General features: G+C 32.2%; 1 protein-coding gene across 3 annotated transcripts; it reads left to right on the forward strand.

Annotated features, from left to right (window-relative positions):
• The first annotated feature begins 584 nt into the window (after positions 1-584).
• Tsl (membrane-attack complex domain containing protein torso-like) lies at positions 585-20,841 on the forward strand. Of its 3 annotated transcripts, none has more exons than XM_083035697.1 (5): positions 585-1,089; positions 1,222-1,391; positions 18,138-18,481; positions 18,779-19,114; positions 19,902-20,841. In XM_083035697.1, exons 3-5 carry the CDS (start codon positions 18,170-18,172, stop codon positions 20,295-20,297), a joined length of 1,044 nt encoding a protein of 347 aa, XP_082891823.1. In that variant the 5' UTR covers positions 585-1,089; positions 1,222-1,391; positions 18,138-18,169; the 3' UTR covers positions 20,298-20,841. The 3 variants fall into 3 exon arrangements, with proteins under 3 accessions (XP_082891823.1, XP_082891824.1, XP_082891822.1); XM_083035698.1 differs by having other exon boundaries at positions 1,231-1,391; XM_083035696.1 differs by lacking the exons at positions 585-1,089; positions 1,222-1,391 and adding an exon at positions 17,358-17,877.
• Positions 20,842-22,802: the final 1,961 nt, after the last annotated feature.

Here is a 22,802-nt window from a genome sequence, read left to right on the forward strand (position 1 = left end):
ACTTGAACGAAAATGGAAAATGACATGTAAATCGGATCAGGAACGGCACCTTCGCTATTATACATATACAGAGTATAATTGACATCGTTCTTCCACTTGCTCAGCGAAGGTCATTCGAAATGATTTACACGTAAAGAGACTGGAATAAGACGTTATAAATCATTATATCCCAGAACATTTTCTCTTTCAATGTTATACTAATTGTAAAATAAATATTTAAAAAATGATATACCTATATGACTTTTCTTATATAATTAATCTATCTTAAATTACAACTTTGCAATTACATTAGTCATGCAAAATATTAAAAAAATTATTAGTCAAATTTGGAGAGATGATCAAACGATTTCCTGGAGTCTGCGAGATCCGCAGGAAAGCGAGATCCTTCTGGTCTACCACCCACAGCGAAATAAAACGCGCTCCCTACTATCGTTGATTACTCACGTGTGCACACATTTGGTGCACGCACACGCATATAACACGTGTGTGTCTATATAGTGCATTAAGCCACGCTTGCACACGCCGTGCGCTCTCTCGCGGGCGCTCGCTCGCTCCCTTACTCGCTTGCCGCGAATAGATTCGAGATTTCAGCCGCAGTCGCAGACGTTCGGTGCCCACGGTCAGATCGAGGGGCCCAGCGCGAGAAAGACCCCCGAGTAGAACACCGTGTCGATCGCACTCGAGATCGATCGATCGGATCGACGAGATCGCCAAAGTGTCCTCCTATACCTCGTTCGACCGGGAAAACCCCCTTCAATGGGGCACGCATACAAACTCGCACGAAGCTGAGGACGAACGCAGTGGTTTCGTTATTCGTTGATTCGATCGATCGATCGACTCCAATCCGCGATCTAGCGCGTCGCCGCGTGTAAATTTTTGGCATCTGTCCCCCGCGAGGAAAAAAAGAGAAAAAGAAGTATAAAAATCGGGGAGAGTGAGGGGGAACGAAAACGCTGGATGCCCGGTTCGTGTTATCGATCGACCGAGAGCCGACAGGTCGAGAGATGGATGCAGCCGCGAAAGATCGCCGACGAGATTTCATCCCGGCATAGATCGATCGGTGTACTATCGTACGTGATGATAGATTGTGTGAGTAACATAATATGTTAATCGGATCTAAAATCGATTATATGTAGAACGATCGGGATTGTATTACGGGGTTGTTTTCGAAAATTCGATGATGTTTTTGTCAATTGATGTTTACGAGTGTCAAATCAACAGTGATCATAGGGAGAAGCCATTCATTCGACTTGCAGATACGACTAGCTGCTTGAAGAGCCAGTAATGATGATCATTGGCATTTCAAATTATACTGTATGACACTTGACTGCTGCAAAGTTCCTGATAAACAAATTGAAGTAACGAAGATGGGGAAATCTTAAAGTGCTTAGGTAAGATTCTGATTAATCACGATTTATATAATCGCTAAGATTATAAAATGAGAAACACATGTTTGTAAAATCACAATTTTTATTTATAGTGTAAATTCATTGGCTTTATTAATCAATAAAATTAGTTGCAATAACAAGTACATATATTTTTTTGCGTTGAGAATAAAAAAAATTATTTGGCTCTCAATTGGCCCATTACAACTTATTCTCAAAAAAATTAATTAATCAAATATATAAAATTATAATTATAGTATAATTAATCCTTTTTTTATATATTGTGATGAGATATTTTTAATTTTCTATAATTTTCAATAATATTGTTGCTATCTTCATAGAGAAATTATCACGAAATAAGTAATCTTTATGTGAATAAGAATGCTTCATATCCCATAGCCAAATCAACTTTTATTTTTCACTCACGTCTTGGCTCTGAATTCCAAAACGTTTTCACTCTAATTGTATCTATACGAAACTTTTAAATTTCTAGTCGAAGTAAATAAGTTAAGTTTATTAATTACAATTTTTTATTTTAAGTCTTTCTAATAAATTTTGTATATATATAAAAATATAAAAAATCTGCAAATTTTTATAAATATGTTTTAAATTTTTTAATTGATATATAAGTGAAACAATACGTATTGATAAAAAGAAACTGAATTTTACAATATTGGTTAAACAATTCACGCAAAAAAAGATATAGTAATTTGGATAAATATTTCTTACAATATTTCGTCGATAGAATATCTTGAATTTGACATAAACCACCATCAGTCGCCGACTAACAGGTAGAACCGATTTGCCGTGGACCGGTATCGCAAAGTAGGTTTCCTTTCAGGAACAGAACTTATCGTTGATATAATAAATATCTGCATGTATGCGTGTGAACTCGTTGCTCCGACATTGCATATCAACATATTCAACGTGTTATTTAACATCGCGTTCATTCAAACGCTCATATGGTATTCCGAAATTGATCGAAATTCTATCCGGATTATTTGTACTAATCCGCAATTTAATCCGCTCCGTTTGTTTCATCGGTCGGTGAGCAGCTCGTTCGTATATTTGTAATTATGCAATCGCAAATCACTAAAACTTAATGCAATTTATACGATATACATATATACATACATATATATTTTTTATAATATACATGAAATATATAAAAATATATTAATGTGATATAAAAAATAAAAGTACAAATGATATAATTAAATAGTTATAATGATATATAATTAAATAGAGAAAGAAGTTTATGAAATATTAAAAATACAGACTATCCGACTTGAATGATTATACTTAGCTATGTTATGATTTTCTGCTTTGCAATTAACGCGGGGATTTAACAAAGATAAATTGAATACGATGCAATGTGAGGGGAAGTCTCACAATGTAGTAAATTATAATTTTCAGACTGTCTATTTATTTGCACTACTGTGTAATAAGTGTCGCATTTAAATTTAGGTCGACAAAGGCTATATTTTCTCGCTTAAGATTTAATGATGATTCTTCTGAACAAAAAACATATTTAATCAGACATCGTATATAATTAATGTAAAACATGCAAATTAGAGACAATAAAAATTTTTTTTCGGTAAACGAATAGATATTGTGCAATGTTTATTTCATAATTGTTTCTGTAATTTGTATTATATTCATTTTTATTATGATAGATTTGGATAAAATAATATCAATGCATAGATTTTTATTTTCTATAGTTTTATACGTAATATTATTGCATTAATAAAAGCGTGCTTAAAAAATCGTATCACGCTTTTATCGTGAAGTACGCTATGTTAGAAATAAAGCGCGGAATATTTAGCAATCAGTGTCAGACGAAGAGGACAGGTAGTCTCGACAGAAAGTTGGATTACGGCATAGCAGCCTTGGACTCATTGTACTTAGGATGTTCGAAGAAGTTTGTTCATAGTCATCCGCGTGATCTGCTTCGATATCTCAAAAGAATTTTAATGCGTTACATCCTCGCACTATGAAAACATTAACCTTCGGTCAAATTGTCGAGTACTTGTCATCGAGTTTATCAAACAATCTCAAAGTAGCGTGTATCATATTAATTACGATCGATAGTTGCAATAGATTCATCAGACTCGTTTTGAAAAACTTCGAAAGAACGATGTTTCGAGTATCGATAGAAATCAAGGGCAGATTAGCGCGTCTTCGTCCAATTACGAAGACAACCTTCACGTGAAAGCAGTACGGTTGCTGTTACAGCCCGCTCTCACACGCACATATTTATGCGTCAGACTAATAAAACGATCCAGACAGGATTACTAAGCGATTTATTTATAAACTCGCGCAAAAAGCTTCGCGTCGTAGATTTTTATTGCGATCAATTACGACGAAGGGATATCCCCCTTATCTCGTTCAGCGCAGTTGCATATGCTAAACACATGCGTGAATGCTCGCGTTCCGATTTGCGATACGATATACGTGACCATATTTAAATGAATACCCAAAGCAGAATTTGTGTTACTTACGCATCGATGCGCATGATTAATTGCTTATGATTTAACAGCAGCTTCTTGAAAAAGCAACATTACGTGAACTATCATGATATGGCATTTTTGCTCATATATTCATCGCACATTCAATGTTAAATGCAGTGCTTGCGTTAACATGATTTCCATGACAGATAAATGAAAATAATTTTATATTATTATAATTTAATATAAAAACATTATATTTATGTCAATATGCTCTGAGCATTACACAATAATCACTTTCAACTCTTTATGTTTTTGACTCGTGTTGCAATCGGTAATCTACATAGTGATATGAAAAAAGTATATGAAAAAGATTGATTTGTTGCACTGGATTCGCTTCAGAAGTTACTGAACTACTTTCGATGATGCCGAAGCGAATGGTTCATTTGCTCGAGTACAGTAAACGTCAAGGAGTGAATTGCATGTTAACAGTTGATTTGCTATGCGATTAGTTCTCCGTTTTATTACGTAAATTCAATAAGAATATCTTCAAATGATTGCTCTTGATAAATGAGCTGATCGCTGATATCATTGAATCACAAGTTCAGTTATATCATCAAGATTCATTCCGCGATAATTTCGTCAGATTTCGACTGATGTTCCGTACATGCATAATCACGAAATGATTTTCGATCAACTTTCCATCACATATAATTGCAAACGCGGACAAGAAAATTAATATGTAGATTATCATAGATAACGTACTTGTAAATCATAGTTTGCATAATTAAAATTAAAAAAAGGTATAATAGTATATTATGTGTTTTCGATATATTTTATTTATTAGAAAATATAAATATCTTTAAATATACTTTTGCGTTATTTTTTTACGTTATTATCATTCTGCATCTATTTTTATTTTTAATTTGATTAATCTTATTAAAACATTTATTAAAATAACGTATGATAAAAATATAATGTAATTAACGTGTTTTATATAGAATCTTTTAGATTTGATAAATCCCAATTATTTAAATATTTTCAATAATCTTTGAAACAATAGAAATCTGATCTTCTTTTCATTATATATAAGTGTTAAGAAATATTTAGGATTTAGGTCATGGTATTGATGCTGCTCACCTGATTACAGTTAATTAACAACAGCTCCGCCGAGTCCTTGATGAGAACCTTCAGACGTAAGAATGTCGTTAATAAAAAGTACATGAATTATTACTAAATTATGAAAAAAAGACAGTAATATTACTTTAATTATTTTTTAACATAAGTAATGTCATACGTCTTTGTCCATTTTTATGATAAAAAGATATATTGCGGAATGAAATGAATAATGAATATGTCAATTTAACAAATTATTGAAAAATAAAAAAATTTTGAAATTTTTATCTCTTAATAGCTCCCATATTTTTAATAATGCTAAGTTAATAGCTAATATATTCGCAATTATATTGCAAATTTATTATGCACTTACAATCTTTCGATATAGTCCACTGATAATAACGTAAAAAATATAATCTAGATCAGATTAACGATGGGATAGCTAACGGTGAGGTATTATTTAAACTTGCCTTTCTATATTTCGCATTGACTGTTTTTTATTCGTTATTCTTGTATTGTTCGTTACGATTATACACATTATTATTGAAATTACGCAGATCTAATATTAGAATGTATCTTACTATTCGCGCGAGAATTTCGTCAATAGTGTTTGTTCACATGTATGTACATACGATCGCGCAATCACATAATCACTGTTATAATCACCGTCAATAATAGCCTTCACTCCACGTTAAAAGTACGGTAACATTTCAGTTATTTATCAGATTTAAACCGGTGGAAAAGTGAGAGAGAAAAACGATTGCCATTGATCATGATCTTTACTCTTTTTTTTTTGTTAATCTAAAATTATTTTTGATTAGTTTTTTAAGCGCTGTTTTTAATAAATTTAACATTCAAAACTCTCAAATCAGTCTTTGGCATTAGTCTCAATAAAGTATCGAATGACGAGACTGAGTCAGCTTGCTAAGAGTCATTATATATACGATTATTAGAAACAACCTTGTTACTCATAGGCTTAATCGATCATCTCGCAGGTGCGAGGAGTGAATTTTGCACGGACACAAAGCGCGCGACCGACTATGCCATTTAGAGTTACTCGTTGGTTTTCACTACTTGGTTTATTACCCGTATCATGCACGCACTTTCACACTCTACCGAGGCCAAGCACGCGATATCACGCCAGCAAAACATCCGGAATAAAAAGCAACCGTCAGACTCGCGGTTGTATCGTAACACACGTGCGCGAACGCGCGAGTGACCGTCCTTATGCCAGTTACCTATATTTTTCACCAGGAACAACGCTTAATAATAATAATATTACCGAGTGTGTTACAAGGGTTCGCAATCAGAATACCTGCCGTAAACTTTCAAGTTATTGAAGCAGATTATTCGTAGATTACACTTATTTACTGACCTTAACGCGCAGCTCGCCTTCGTCTGTCCCGACTTTATCATTATTTTAATTATTCGGCACGCGAGCGTTTCGCATGGATATACAATTTCTGATTAAAATATTAAAAGAAGCCTTGTCAAAGAATGAAAAATGATTTTGCGATAGAGCGCGTCAGAAGTAAATCTATATTGAAACTATACTGTATATGTGTATGTAATATATGTATAATGTGACATTATCTCAAGTATGAAAAAGTCTGAGGGGAATAAAATATTATTAATTTTCAGGCCCGCTGGGCATAAATATTATCATCCACCTTTGTATGGCGTCAGTTATAAGTTATTTTGCTGTTAAAGCCATTAATGTTAAAGACATGCGCCGACATATGTCGCTGCACAGGAAACGCAAAACGATTAACACTTATCGAGGTAAATACGCTACCAGGTATCTATCATTAGGAAATCGCGAATCAAGTTGCGCAAATGGCAGATCTTTTTCATTAATTATGAAGATAATATAAAGAAGGGATAACGCGTGAATTGTCACGATGTTGAAGTGACATGCGATCGTATGCACATTATACTTTTCCTGCCACTGACTGACTAAAGTCGAGATAATGAAATATTAATGAATACGATATAATCATACTTATAACGTTTATATTTGCGGTGAAAGAGCGATTACTAAGCTCACTTATTGCAATACTAACGGAGAGATTGATCTAAAAATATCGTATGGAACAGTTTCTGGTATTGAAATTCGGGCCATTCACTTTTAAAAGGATTTACCTACGTCATTGTGTCGCGCGCAGCTATAGAGTACCATAGAATCCTATGAAGAGAAAGCATAAATCGAGCTAATTGACTTTGAGCGAGCATTGACTTTGATATTTGTGACGATTTGCATCGCGGGCGATTGTATTAATTAGACATTACCTTTACAACCTATAAGTAATATTATAATTAATTTTTTTAACATGATGCCTTGGATGAACAGTTTATAATTTTTATAAAAATTAAATCGATATGTATATGAAATATATTTTCAAAAAGTACGACTCTTTGTTTCCGTCAAATTTGTGATTTTATATCATTATTGTACATTGAATTTAATATATTTTATATTAAAACGCGAATGTCAAAACACGGCATTTCTTGAACGATAAACAACAGAGAATTCGATTTAAGCGAAATTCTAGAACTTGCTTCATCGAAAACACTGACTCATGCCCAAATGTTTCATATTCTGTATCGTCAGCGTTCACGTTCTAGGCGAATCAAGCAGCATAATTGTATCTCGTGACTTGAGGTTAATGTCTTAAAGATATTCTTGTCCTCTAGTAATGTTAAAGAAGAAATCTATGTATTTTGTGCTCTGGCAATATGATAAATCTATGGAAATGATAAGAGATGGATCCAGAGACTTTTTTTCAGTAACTCATGAACTATGTTAATCAGATAATTAAATCTATAATTAAACATAGATGCATTTTGTTGCATTTGTGTATAACTATGAGTGGATGTCTTTAATTTATATAAATAAATTTTTTTTAAAGAATTAAACATTATTCACAATCAACCTATTCATACTTGATAGAAAGTGATTATCGATGACATCCTCGCGAATAATTTTCTATATTGCGTAGGGTCCTTTAGTTACCTTCTGATTTTATGTCGCAATCAGAATCACTGCTTGAGAAGACGCATTCCGCCGGTTGGTAGAACATTGCAACGTGAAGATGCAGTCACCGCTTCTGACATAAATGTCACGGGAAACTCTATGTAAGGTATATGATTCGTTGGCGCGGTGTAAACTCGTGATATTCTCTTTTCTTGGGATAATAATAGATGAAAGGAATTCTTAGAAAAGCATTTTTGTAATTAGTTATAATATCTTGTAGACGATATATTATTTAATAATAAAAATTTTTAATGAGCGACACGCGTGTAAAATATGGTATAATTAAGGAAAAAGAATGTAAGGGCAAAATTGAAAAAAATTGAAACACACATAAAAGAAAATTCAAATAGAGATTTAAAAATAACAAATATAAATTCTGAAATATTTATAATACATTCGAGTAACATTGTGATTAATATATAAGTTTGAAATTATTGTTATTTATATTAGTGTAATGAGGAAAGGTAAAAAATTATCTTGCGAAGAAGGGAATATAAATTTATTCGTGGAAATGCATGCGCAAACGTAAGAAAATGTAATGCTTTAGTTTGGTGATAAAAATGGGGCGATAAAAAACGAGTTGTTTTGCAACAACAGATAGAGAGATAATAATAGTGCGAATAATGTGTGTCGACTTACATTAGAAGTATGTATAATTTAAATATACAAATCATTTTTAATTGAAATATTGCGTGATTTGAAAGTTTTATTTGTAGATTTCAATCGATATTATCTTGATGTAAGATACGTCTTTGTTTAAGTTGTCGACAAATTCGATTTATGTATTACAAAAGCTCAGTCGTTATGCACTCGTTATATACTCAAATATTGCATTTAAAAGTTTTTTTTATGAAAAAACTAATTAAATTAATCAATTAAACAAGATTATTATTATCTCAAATTAGCGTACATCTTCTGCATAATGGTATTTCATATATTATATATATGTATGTATATATGTATATATATATATATATTTATATATAAAATATGGTCAGATATGAAAGTCCACGGGAACGCAATGCTCTTACAATTAGTATCTCATCTGCAACCCGCCAGTACATTTAACATACCTATGCAAATGTCAGGAGGAATCTCGCGGATATAAAAGAAAGACTTTTTCATGTATCCGAAAGGGTAATAACATCTCGCGGTGAGAAATAACAACCTTCAATCGTGCAATTTTATAAAAATCTGGTTTTACCTGTTCTGGCTTTTTGCCGAAACAAAAAAGTGCAAGTTAGAAAGAAGCCTTGACGTGACCAAATTCTTTAACCACATGATGTTTTGTGCATGCAAATCTTTCTGAGAATTAAAACATCGATCACTTTTGTATCTCATGAATAATTTCGATGGAATAAGAATTTGAGTGGCCAAAACGTTTACAGAATTTAAAATGTAATTAAAATATTCTTTTTTATACTCTATTTAACCCTATCTATCATATTTACTCTATCATATTCACCACGGTGTTCACACTTGATTCATAATTACACAAAGATCTTAAGAATAATATTTAATAATGTTAGAAAAAGAAACAAATTTTGATTATTAAATTCCCAAATTAATATTAATATCAGTCACTAGTCAATAAATAGCGAAGTTGTGAAATCAATCGACCAAACTAGCCATAAGAAATTTTATTCAAATCACGACGTTTCTCGTGAAGAAATTTTGATTAAATCATATTTTAAAACGAGGATAGTAATATTAATATTTCGCGAAACAGGTTTCATTGTATCTGTTAATACTCTTTTTTAAAGATCAACATTTTTGCCTTGCAGAACTACAAATATGAGACAACGAGATTAATTTACATTCGTGCGTCAGTCGAGTGAATGACCTCGATCCCGACGCACACAGAATTGGTTTTGTGTAAAAAGAAGGCTAACGCACTTGCGTTAAAAGTCAGACTGTCGTTGACCGTGTAATTGAGTACATCCGCGAGTCAGACGATCATATTGCGTAATACATATATTGATGATACGATGATAGTAAGACAGCAGCAAGATATATCCAGCATTGCTAATACAAAGCGAATTTTCGGCTACTGTTGCACTACTGTTTAATTATGAAAAAACACCAGAATCAGACAATGATTATTATTTTCGATGGATTCAAATGTCATCGCTAATTGTGATATCCTGTTAAACAGAGATAGCACGCTAAGCCAATTTACATATTTACATTACACGAATGGCTAGTCACTATCATGTGGCCAAAACAATAATTATCGAAATTTCCGACTTGGCACATTACTCATTGTCAGTATAATTAAGCATTACACTCGCAGTAATTGTTTTTATCACGTTGTATTTAATGACCGTATGCAAGATAATGTCGATATGTGTAAATTAAAATGTGATTGTATATGTAAAATAACATCAAAGATTTATAGCACTTACAGAGTTTACCTATATCCTGGTAATATTTTTTTCTGGACATTTAATAATCGAAAACGCGGTTTGATTAAATCTCTCATTCGCAGAAATATCTATATTATACACATACATTATCTGCATCCAAGTGAATTATAAATTGCGAAATTAGTCGCGTCGATTAAATTGTTTTCGTTGACTGCGAGGATATTTATCGATATCACGCAGCAACGAAGAATTATACATCTAATAAATTGAAGTTGCATTTCACAAACATGGTAAAATTTTACAATCTAAAAAAATACACTTACGTTACTTGATAAAAGATTCTGCAAGCTGCGGATTACGACATATTCATGCATAAATATCATATGCAAATATCGTTATATTAAATATCGATTATATCACGTGTTAATGAAAGCATAATCAGTAGTTCAAAAATCGTAAAAAATTTTTTGATTTACTCTCAATCTCAATTTCTGTACAACAATCCAAAAATAAAAAATGCAATTATACAAAAAAAATTTAATTAGATAAAGAAATATAGTGCAACAAATATACGATTACAACAAATGTACAGTTGTTTGAAATAGCAATATTGGAAAGTGGAGTTATCTTCTAGTATCTTGTAGCAAGCATATAGTCAGTGACCTATAACAATTAGCGTAATAGGAAGGGCCTTTGCGATATAGAGGGGAAAGCCAATCAACGGAAATTAAATAAACTTGTATGATCCGGTAGGTTATGTTGTCTGCGTTTTCTTTTCCTAGATTTTTTCAATAAAAAATCTTTTTCTAATTTTTCCTGCTTTATATGTAATTATTTCAATATGTGATTTATACATGTACATTTGTTCATAAATTTTCAATATTTTATCAACGTGCAAAAAAAATGCACAAGTACAGTTAAAATTAATAGTTAAACATTGTGCAAAAAGAGATTGGAAATAAATTTTTTTTTATATTAATAAGCAATTAACGATGAATGTGCATGGAAGTTAAGCGCGATAATTTAAATTTGTCGCAATCATCTCATGTGTGTGTGTGTGTAACGGATTATTAACCATAATATGTTTTTAAATTCTTGAGTCACGTATTCATGTAAAGTAAATGATAATGCTTAACGGAGTCAGCGACAACGACGTGACTGCTTGCCGAAATATCGTGTGGATAAGAAACAGCCGGGCTACTACGAAATATCTGAGTACATGTGTATAATGTCAATACACGCAGTCTTTCATGATCTATGCAATCTATGCACACATGTATGATAATGCAGCTTGAATTATATAAATTTTGTTATACAGGGTGTTACAAAAGCATCGGATTTGCTTAGCACCATGCGATAGAGAATGAAAATCTAAGAAGATTTTTCCTCAACGAAAATGTCGAGGGAGGTCATCATTTTTTGCAAGTTCCCAATTTTTGCCATCATATATCTTAGTAACTAAGCCTTAAATTAAAATTCTATTAAATTAAACTCGACCTGAAATTAACTGAAGAATGCAGTTTTGTTAATCTTTTAATTCCATAAAGTTTATTTTGCGAAAAGCCCTTCATTTTCAATCACTTATAACTTGAAAATTATTGATGCCTTGACATTTTCATTGAGGAAAAATCTTCTTAGATTTCCATTCTCTATCGCATGGTGCTAAGCAAATCCGATGCTTTTGTAACACCCTGTATATAAATAAAATCAACTGAGTATAGTTTAACTTTTGCATAATAAAATTGTGTGCATATTTTATAGTAAATAATTTTCGGCTATTAGTCAAATACGTTTAGTGGTTAAATATATCAATCATTTTATAAGCAATGTGCATAAGAAACTGCAAATCAAAACTGCAATTAAAACGAGAAGTTTTCTGATTTATTTAGCAAATAATGTCGTTCTTTTCGCATGTACTTTGCAATCGTATATTTTGATCTCGTCAGTATTTTAAATTTAAAATATTGTCTCTGCTTCTCAAAATGGTATAGAACTGCTAACAAGCGAGTAGAGACATATTTACTTCAATGCATCTAAAGTTTTCCAGTGCTCGTAGTTTTTACCATAATAGCAGGGCGAAATGAAATTCAGATCTTAAATTTCGCAATCAATTTCTTTGCTCGACGATGCTTTCCACCGTTGTGTTCGATCGCATCGAAATTTTCTGTCGCCACGTTAATCGCCTCTAGTTAGTCTGTTTGTGTCGGTTTACTTCAATTAGATTCAAAGCGGTTCCTTGTGTACCATTCGAGGCTCCGTGATCGCGTTTCCTGCGTTTAATAGAACGACGTAACGTGCCCCTTTCAAGTTACGCACCGCAAGGCTACTTAAATAATTCTTCCCCATTGACTTCTGCACTGATGTATATCACCGCGACAAGCGAATAGCAGCCGACCGTATGCTCAATTATTATCCTCCGACCAAGATTTTTCTTGTCGCAGCAATTCATCGTGAATGTAATGGTAGTAATATGCTAATAAGAAACTAAGACCGTTTTCAATTCCTTATCGACTTCGTGTTCTTCAGTCTGCATCTTGAGTTTTATCGATTTCTCGAAAAGGTACCGCAGTTAGAAAATTTTACACATATAGTTTCTTATTTCTCGTGAAATCTATATAACCTCATCGTTATATATTATGATTAGATTTATCTTTCTCGTTTGCAATAATAAATGCGACGTTTGTCTGTTACTGCGAAGCTCTCTTGGTCTTGTCAATGATGTGAATATATCACTGCGATATACGATGATTATAGAAACGTACATATATACACCTAAACGTTTAGCATCGGAGAAAATAATTTTTGCTGCATAAACTTCTTTACAATTAAAAAATTATTCAATAGATCACGGATAACGTCAACTTTTCATCTATCAATAAATAACAAATCTTTCGTATATTTTATTATGATTCTCATAATGTATTCTTTAAGTCTCTTTAAATTTTATAATTTTCTGAGATTATTGTATTGCGAGCGAATATGTTTTAATATTTTATTTATTTAATCTAAATTGTATTTTGATTATTATATTAATATGATCTTTAATTTATTTTATTATATTTTATTATATTATTTATTATTTTATTATATTATATTAATTTTTTTTATATATAATATAAATAGAAATTTCAGTTCACATGATATCATTCATATATATTACACAATGTTATCTATTATTCGATAGAGCAATTGGTTGTACAAAAACACTGATTTACGATGAAATAATATTTAACGTAAAGTAAATTTTATGTAATTTTCTATTTTCTACACTCACAATAAATATTTATCACTGCAAAAGTATTTTTTACTTTGAAATTTTATGTGACATAAATGTGGAATAAACAATCGCCGTGATCTTTGAAAAATACCTAATGTTATAATTTATAACTATCGTTCAATTTTATTTATTTTAATTCATTAGGTAAAATTATTTTGAACTGAAAGTAGTTTAAATTGAAAGTAATTTATCACGTAGGAAATTCACTTCAAGTTCTAATCATGTTGATAAACCACTCTCACATGCTCGAAAGCAACGGCGAAAGCGGAACTCATTCCTTCCGCTTTACTAATTTGGTAACTTAGCTATTCCTAATATTTCGTTATTGTTGTAGACTTTTTTTTAAGGTCGCTGAATGACATATTATCCAAGTTTGTTGTTTGAAAATTTAGAATTGATATGCACAATTTCTAAAATCTCTCTATATAGTATCACAAAAGTCTTTAATAAAAAAAAATACATATAAAATATAATAAATATTTAAGAAAATATTTTCAAGAAAAGATATTGCTTTAGCAGATTATAATATGTAACATAAAAATTGCATCTACATGTTGCATCAAAATGGCTTATTATTAAGAAATAGGCCATATTCATAAATAAAATTTATAAAATATTTTATTAAATATATATAAAAAAAATTTGTCAAAAAAATTATTTTAAGATTTATCACTTTTAAAATAATGTTTTTAGTGCAATAATCGACAAGCATAACGAAACACTCGAGGCATATTCTTTGTCTCGTTATTTTTCTCGTAATCTCATGAATATGTATGATTACTTTCGTTCGCGGCTGGCAACTTCGAATCTAGGTATATAGGGCACAATCTTCCTTTTGCGATAAACTGATAAATAACTTCCTATTGCACATGAGTTAGATTTGTATGTTTCGTTTGGTGCCGATGGCATGAAGTTATTTAAACCTAAACGAAACTTTGTCTATTGTTGCAGAAATAGCGTGTACAACAGCGATTATAAGCTTCACATTCACCACATTGGCATCGTGTTACTCGAGTAATGGAACAATATATGTGCGCTAAATAACTCGTATGTGACTCAGTTTCACACACTGCGTTGATATATGAAAAATTTGTGTAACTTAAGCGGGCAATAATATATAAAATATTATTATATTTCATATAAAAATATATGTTTCTCAGTAGAAACTTGTTCTCTGCTATTTTGAAAGCATATTCATGATAAATTCTGTCTGTCAAGTGGCAAACAATTGGTCGACTTGTTAATAATATATTTACATCAAAAAATATTTTTAAGTAAAAAAATGTTTTTAAAAAAGTTTTTAAAATGCTACTTATATGAAACCGGTATTATGATTGATAACGAACAATCAAAAATAAAATAGCTGACAAGTATTTTATACATTTAATTAAATAAAAAATGTTACTTTTTAGAAAGAATTATGATATTAAATCTTTTTAACGTTTATATACACATATAAATAATAATATAATAATAAGTAGTAACACGCTATAATAATAAAATATTTGAAATACATAAATAGTGTGCGCTTAGCGCACATTATATATCAATATCATTAATATTGTTATAAAGTTAATGAAACAAAATTAATTTCGGACTACTCACGTAAAGTTATTTTTTTATTTTTCATGTAAAAATAAAAATCACCTAAGACTTGTTACATAATTACAACATTACTACGCTAAACGGTTCGATGATATTCTCATGGGCTTCAAAGGCCACAGGGACAAAGAAGACAAGAGAGTATAGGAATGTCAAAGTTTACCTGAATATGCGATTAAGCAGTTTGACAAACTATAGAACGAACGCAATAGAAATACGATGCGATCCACCGACCATGAGGATTAATTTAAATCGAATTGCCGAACGGTATTGTGCAAAATTGCAATCGCTTCCAATCCCTGGTAACAACGAGGAAGACGAATTGGGGCGTGTACGCGTGTCGTTTGAGAGATAAAAACCGCCCGATTCAATCGAGCTATCGCGCACTCGTTATGTCAGTTAAATGTCGATGTAATACGCGTTCGATTGCACGTGCTTGTGCAATCGCATGATAAACGTCATTTAACTTCACGGTCTCCGTTGATTATTACCGATGGTCAATTAATTATTATGCGCTCCCACGAAGCTTCATTAAACGTTAAATTAATTTCTATCACGATCATCTAATATATCTACTATATGCCGCATTTCACGGTCCGTTACGAATGCAACATTATTCACAGATAGGCATCTATAAATGCAGCCCGTTGTCAGAAAGATTGAATAATTCTTACCACACGAATAAATAATCTATAAATATATCATAGAGAAATATCGCGTGTTTTTCTGCTTGAAAAATGTCGGAAAATGTACTTCAAAAATCAACCAATTGTTTGATAATGAAAGGAATGATTGAGAGGTGGCTTTGTTGCTCCTACCAAACCTAATCCATCAGATTCGTTCCCTTTGCGGGAACAAGTAATTTCATCTCTTCGATTAAACGACAGAAAACTTAATTACTACCGCGCGTGTCGGCGTATCCCTGCGGGCAAAGCAAGAGTTCTAACCGTCTCGAGCTCTGACCCACCCTTGATGAGATTTTCAAAGCAAGTTACGCTCCTATTGAACCACATCATTCTCCTTTTCCGCTTCGTATACCGTATGGTACACTATCGAACATCGATATCGTACCGCGTTTATTTTCTTGTACAATCTGCTTTTAATTCTATCTTAATGATTTCTGCAAGAGGAAGCATGTCACGTGTTCGGCATAACTTTATGAGTTTCTTTCTTAAGCTTGTATCCACGAGGAAGAAGTGTCCATTCGAATGCCATTTAATTTCACTTTCACTTGCTTGCACTTTGGACCTTCGTCGATTCTGGCGACTGAAAACGCAGACTGCATTTGTATGTATCAGCACGCATTGACGCATCTCGTATATTACGTTATATACGGGCGAAAATACTCAATTGAATGAAAATATTAAGAGACACGAAAATTAATTATTTGCTATGAGAAGTGCAGGAAGAAATCGTTATTCATTGTCGTTTTTCATTTGATAATGTTTTATTTGATATGTAATTTAACTTTCTCTAGTTATAACATATTGCATTCTTATTAATAGTAATATATCGAATCTTCTCGATAACACACTGTTAAATTATCAATTATATTTCAAAATATTAATACTTCATGCATTATTCAAACAGCTTGCTCTTACTCAATCAAATAGCTATTAAGACAAAAAGAGATAATATATGATATAAAAATAATAAAAAATCTGTTATATCAAATGTATAATAATGGAAATATAAATTTTATGTATATAAAATATATATAATATAATTACAAAATTATATATATATATATATATATATATATGTATATCAAAATGTAACATTGTTCCATTTTTCTTAAGTTCGAAATTGTGCTAAATTGCATTCGAGAATTCGCCGCGTAAAAGTGCAATCTCGCAAAATTTGAAGTGTTTCGCTGTGCTGTTGGTAATTATAATTATCAGCTCATTTTTACATTCCTCGAGGCACTATGTTACATTCATGAAACTCGTGTACACATTCTCTATTCAAATTCAAATTGCGAAGTAAGCAGTATCATGCAAATTCTATCTATGAAAAATAAAATACGTCAGTGCATCACTATATTAAATATAATAAACATTATTCGATATTCGCGAGACGTATATTACACAGCTGTCTTGAGCTCTCTATTTACTTATTATTCATTCTAAAAGCATAATTCAAGATCGCCGACGTGTCAAGGTTTGGATATTCATGATAGTTGTCCACAGTATAATGTCAATGTAATTCATTTCCGTTTCGAAACACAATAAAGCGAAACGGATACTGGATGGTCGCCTATTCATTGTCGACTGGAAAAAATTCATGTGCGTTCATTGTCCTTTCTGATCGGCGAGAAGAAGCGAATCATTGATGTGCGCGAAGGATAGAAGGGAGAATGAGATGATTCAGATACTTGGAACACCGGTATCAGGTAGACCAAGGTGTTCGTCCGGCGAAGGCAAGTGGGGATGAAGGTCACGGACTTCGCTCGTACAAACACCTCGGCGACGCGCACCTAGACCTACATAGCAAGATAGCACGCTGCAACATGGTAACGATTTCTTGCTCCGAGACATGCACGTGCGGTCGGAGACCGGTAGTCTCAGCTTCCCCTCGCAACTAAGATAGGCTTCTCAGTATCCCAGAGTTTGCAAGATGCGAACGTTGTTTCATGGTGCAAGATTGAATGGTATGAAAGAATATTTCTCTGATATACCTATGATACTGAATTGAAAGTGGACACTTATGAATAAGAAATGTTTTCATTCATTCATGAAGATACGGTCAGCCAGTAGGATCGACTCACTCTTTAGATATGAAACATTACGTTGAAAATGTCGAAATGTCAGATTTTTAAATATTTTATGAAAGGATAAATATCACGCGTTATTCGCTATTTACTTATGACTTAATTAAATTTCATATCTATATTCGCGATCTGTGTTTCAGGTATCATTGACCTAGGCAGTCCTTGTTCAGAGATGTGGTCACGCACGCGGCTCTTCCTCTTGGCGTCGACGCTCGCGTTGCTGATCGGCCATCACGTCACCAGGTCGCAGCGACCGCGGCTCGGTGGTGCCGTAAACGTCTTCAGTCGTTACGGCTACCTGAGTATCAGCATGCGAGTGGTACCACGTAATGATACTGAAACTTGGATATTCCGCGAGCCTACCCTCGATGTCTTTAAGAATGCTACGCCGTTGACATCCAAGCAGCGTCAGGCACAGACAAAAATAAATGCCGCTGTCTTTGATGGCGACTTCCACATGGAATTCTGCGACAATATCAGGCACGTGATTATATTCTCGATCTCCTTTTACAAGGTAGAAGAGGAATTTTCAATTCTCAAAATTAAAAGTTAATTTTTAAGACTTTTATGGCATCTGTTTGTGATCTGTATAGCTAAATATGAATTTGATATAAAAATTATTTTTAATATTTATTATCTGTTTATTCTCTTTGAGTAGAAGGTATGGAAAGAAGATATTTATCAAGAGATCTATCTAGTTTATCAGGATGATATTCTTGAACGGAGCAAATTATGTGTATTTTTATTATTTATGTAAACGTATTTGTGTTTATACAGACAGCTTCTACAGGCATACTTCCGTGACTTCACTTTCGAAAGATTGGAGAGGCCGTGGCGCGCCTTCACTGGAAGCTGGTCGAAGGCGGCAATAGCCAGGCACCTCGGTATAAACTCGTCCTTCATCACGGGCGATCACTGTTACGTTCTAGTGCGCGTCGCTAGATTCCGTGATAATCAACGACTCGCTGGCACCGCCGAGACTCTCGTCCTCGATGATTCCGTGTTGCGGCAGACGGAGAACGTCACGGTCGGTGACACCGCGAGTGTTGTGCGATTCATCAGGAACTTCGGTTCGCACTACATCGCTTCTTACATCACGGGAAACTCGCTCTATCAGGTAAAGTGATCAGAAAAGTTAAGATGAACAGAGTTGAATATATTGATAAAAATTGAAACTCTTTTTATTCTAACTTCTATTCTTTTTCGAGTCTACGCGAACAATATAATAATTTTCAAAACATATTGATTCCGCAATCTAGATTTATTGAACAACTCTTCGAACAAAAAAGAAAAAGCGTATGATTAACAAATATTTTTACAAATATTAGAAAAATATATTTCTTTAAAATAAAAAATCACACTCTATTATTATGCAGGTATATTTAAATCGCGATTAACCGGTTCAACATATACGTAACAATAATAAATAATAATAAAAACGAGCATGATATTCTCTTTGCATCGATGCATCCCTCTTAATTATGCGGTTCGTTGATCGCTGTTGCAATCGGTTCGCCGTAAGAAGAATGCAGTCTCGGTGCAGTCTCTGTTAGATAAAAGTGAAACAAGCCTTATTTATCATACGCTCTCTCGCGCAACGGAAAGAGAAAGAGACGCGCGGCATTTTTATTTCCATTTAGGCGTAAAAAGCACAGAAATGCCTTATTATACCGAACCTAATTCTCACTAGTAGTTTACATCATCGCGTCAATGTCAGTAAAAGTAAAATTACGAAATTTTCTGCTTGAAATACACGCGATGCCGCAATCTAGAGATCCAATCTTTAATCTTCGTTAATTGGAAACGGCCGAAATCTGGAAGTATCTTGTTGTCCTAAATATACATATAAATTCGACATCATTTGAGAAAGCCGCATGACGAAATGCTCGGAATGTTTTTTCCAGGTTTTCGTGTACACTCCTCAAGTATATTCGCGAATAAAGGAACGGCTGAAAACACGAGGAGTTGCAGAACTGTCGGCTCTCGAGCTGAGTAACTACTTCTCGCCTTGGTACGCCGAGCACATGGGCTCCATACAATCGGCGAGTGGCAATCGTAGCGTAGAAGCATGGGCCGTGCAACGTCTTCGGGTGCAATATTATATCTTCACTTACGCCAGCCTGCTGAAATTGCACGGCGATACAGCATTGCTTAAGCAACTGAACAGCCTGTTGGGCGACGAGGCGCTGCTGCAATTGCAATTGCGGACATTAGCACCAGCTTTCAAGGATCCAAAAAGACGCGAATGGTTTATGGAAGTGATCGATAACTATTTCAAACTCTGGGAAGTGAATATGTGATAATGTAATACGCGCCGGATGCGGACAAACTCAAAACATTTAGAATATGAGTCGCATGTCAAACGACGTATCAGCGTGAAAATATGAGTAATATTATTAATTTCAGCGTGTAGGATCCACGGTGTCTTTGGATCAGCTGAACCGATCATAACGATCCAGCGGCCATCATGACTCATCAACAAAAACTCTATAGGTTTTTGTTGGACGGAGATATATTCTTCTGCCACATATACATATAATAATATAAACCTGCGTAAATATTGTTATATTGTTATAAATAAGTATTTATTATTAATCATATTAGGAAACGTTTTTATACGTGTATTTTTAATATATCGCATATAGTATTATTCGCGCGCGCACGCGATTAATCTGACTGAAAAATACTGTAAGTTCTTTACTCAAAATTAATCTATTGATATAAAAAAGGATAAAAAGATAATGTATTTTAGATCTAAATATTTGTGCATTTTGTATTTGTTTAACTTGATACCATTGTATGTACAATGAAATCAAATTAATAAATCATTTTTCGCTTGAGATACATTCGTATTTTATAATGAGTCTTATTTTTTTTTTATAAACCCAAAAATATGTTCTTTCTCACACGCTTCTTCATAAATAAGAAACAACGTATTCATAAACGTAATTTATACTTCGATTGTGGACCAATATTATAGGAAATTGTGTATATTATATAACAAATCGATCCCTACTGATATTGCAAAATTGCTGATTGTTGCAAACAATTTCTTCTTTTTCTTCCTTTCTCTTTTTTTGAAAAGCTCATGATGTAAAATACTTTATTTTATAATTTTTCGCGAAAAAATTAATATAATATTTTAAATTTATTAATGTATTTCATATCTGGATAAAATATCTTTTCTATTCTAATAATCTCAAAGACGACACATCTTTTTGTAATACAATCAATGAGATACAAAATCGAAAACGTTATAAAGTTCTATATTATGTCGCTGTTTAAAATATTAGCAAAACAAATGCACTTTTCATACGCAGCAATCTTGATTTACCTAAAGAGTTAGCAGGAAAGACTATGAAAACCTCTGTCGATCGATCGTAAAGTACAGATTTGCAATTATCGTATTACGGTCGAAATGTGAAGGAAATTGTATTAAAAGTAGAATGCTAATTATAGTAGAAATTTTGCACTATATATATATAGAACGACTTTTTTGAAAAAAAGATTAAAATAAAATTTCCAAATTATAAGTTATTATTTCGTCGCGATTTTTACAAATGCTAATTATTTTTTAAATAATACTTAATAAAGTTACAAATATATATATTTAAAATATATTTCATCCGATTCTTTATCGTTCGATTTTTCATTTGGATTGAGAAGGCGCAGTAGAACAATCGAATCGGAGCGAATAATTAAAATAAAGATAAGCTCCATGACATTAATCGATTAATAAATAATTAAATTTATCATCACTTATCATCATCATCATCATCACTTTCTAAAAAGAGCATGTTAAGTCGATTAAAGTATCTTTAGTTTCGAAAATCTCGAATGTCTCGAAGTATTGTTGCCTCTTTTCCGCAATGCTGATTGGCTGTCTCAATTCGCGTTAATTAAAACATATCATTTAAAACATTATTTTATTTAATTTTATTTTAGACAAACTGTCAAACTGCTAACCCCTTGCGATGACAGCCTGAACAGATGTTATGAACAACGCACAACGCAATTCGAGGCAGCTAATCAACATCGTGAAAAAGAGAGGCAACAATACTTGCGAGAATCGACTTAAAAATTAAGATTGCTCAATTTTATATAAAAAAAGAATGAAATGTTTATATAAAATTCGTTTAAACTTGATTAATATTTTTTGACAGAAATTAGCTGATTAAAACGTTAATTTGCTAATCAAATTTTAAAATAAAAATATGTTATAAAAATTAAAATAATAATGTTACAAATGATATGTTACAAATAATACTTTAAACTCGAATAATATTTTTTGACAGACATCAGCTGATAACTGTCAAAAAATATTAATCGAGTTTAAATTACTGTAACATTTTATTTACATCATATTATTATTTTATAATTTTTATTACATACTATTATTTTAAAATTTAATTAACAAATTAACGTTTTAATCAGCTGATTTCTGTCAGAAAATATTACTAAAGCGTTAATTTGCTAATTAAATTTCAAAGTAATAATATGTTATAAAATGTAAAATAATAATGTGTTGTAAATAATATGTTGTAATACTTTATCCTCCATTAATATTTTTTGACAGAATTCAGCTAATAACTGTCAAAAATATTAACCGAGTTTAACGTAGCAAATTTCTATCAAAAAATATTAATAAATCTCTTTATAATAAAATCGTAATTAATCTCGATGTAGTAATTATCTCGATTATCAAAAGATTCTTGTAGAAAATTCTACTTTTTTTTCGCACCTTTTGTTTTAGATTTAAATACTGAATTTTTATGCATTTCATAATTTATTGTTATACATATAAA

Source organism: Prenolepis imparis, unplaced genomic scaffold, assembly GCF_030444845.1.
Source record: "Prenolepis imparis isolate NDT839.2.m4 unplaced genomic scaffold, iyPreImpa1.0 SCAF_4, whole genome shotgun sequence".
Lineage (NCBI taxonomy): Eukaryota > Metazoa > Arthropoda > Insecta > Hymenoptera > Formicidae > Prenolepis > Prenolepis imparis.

Bases quoted from the DNA above. Each gene is read 5' to 3' on its own strand.
- Tsl (XM_083035696.1), top strand. From the start codon at position 17,844: ATGCGAACGTTGTTTCATGGTGCAAGATTGAATG. The intron at 17,878-18,137 runs GTATGAAAGAAT...TCTGTGTTTCAG, and splicing joins TCATGGTGCAAGATTGAATG to GTATCATTGACCTAGGCAGT. The intron at 19,115-19,901 runs GTAAAGTGATCA...TGTTTTTTCCAG, and splicing joins CGGGAAACTCGCTCTATCAG to GTTTTCGTGTACACTCCTCA.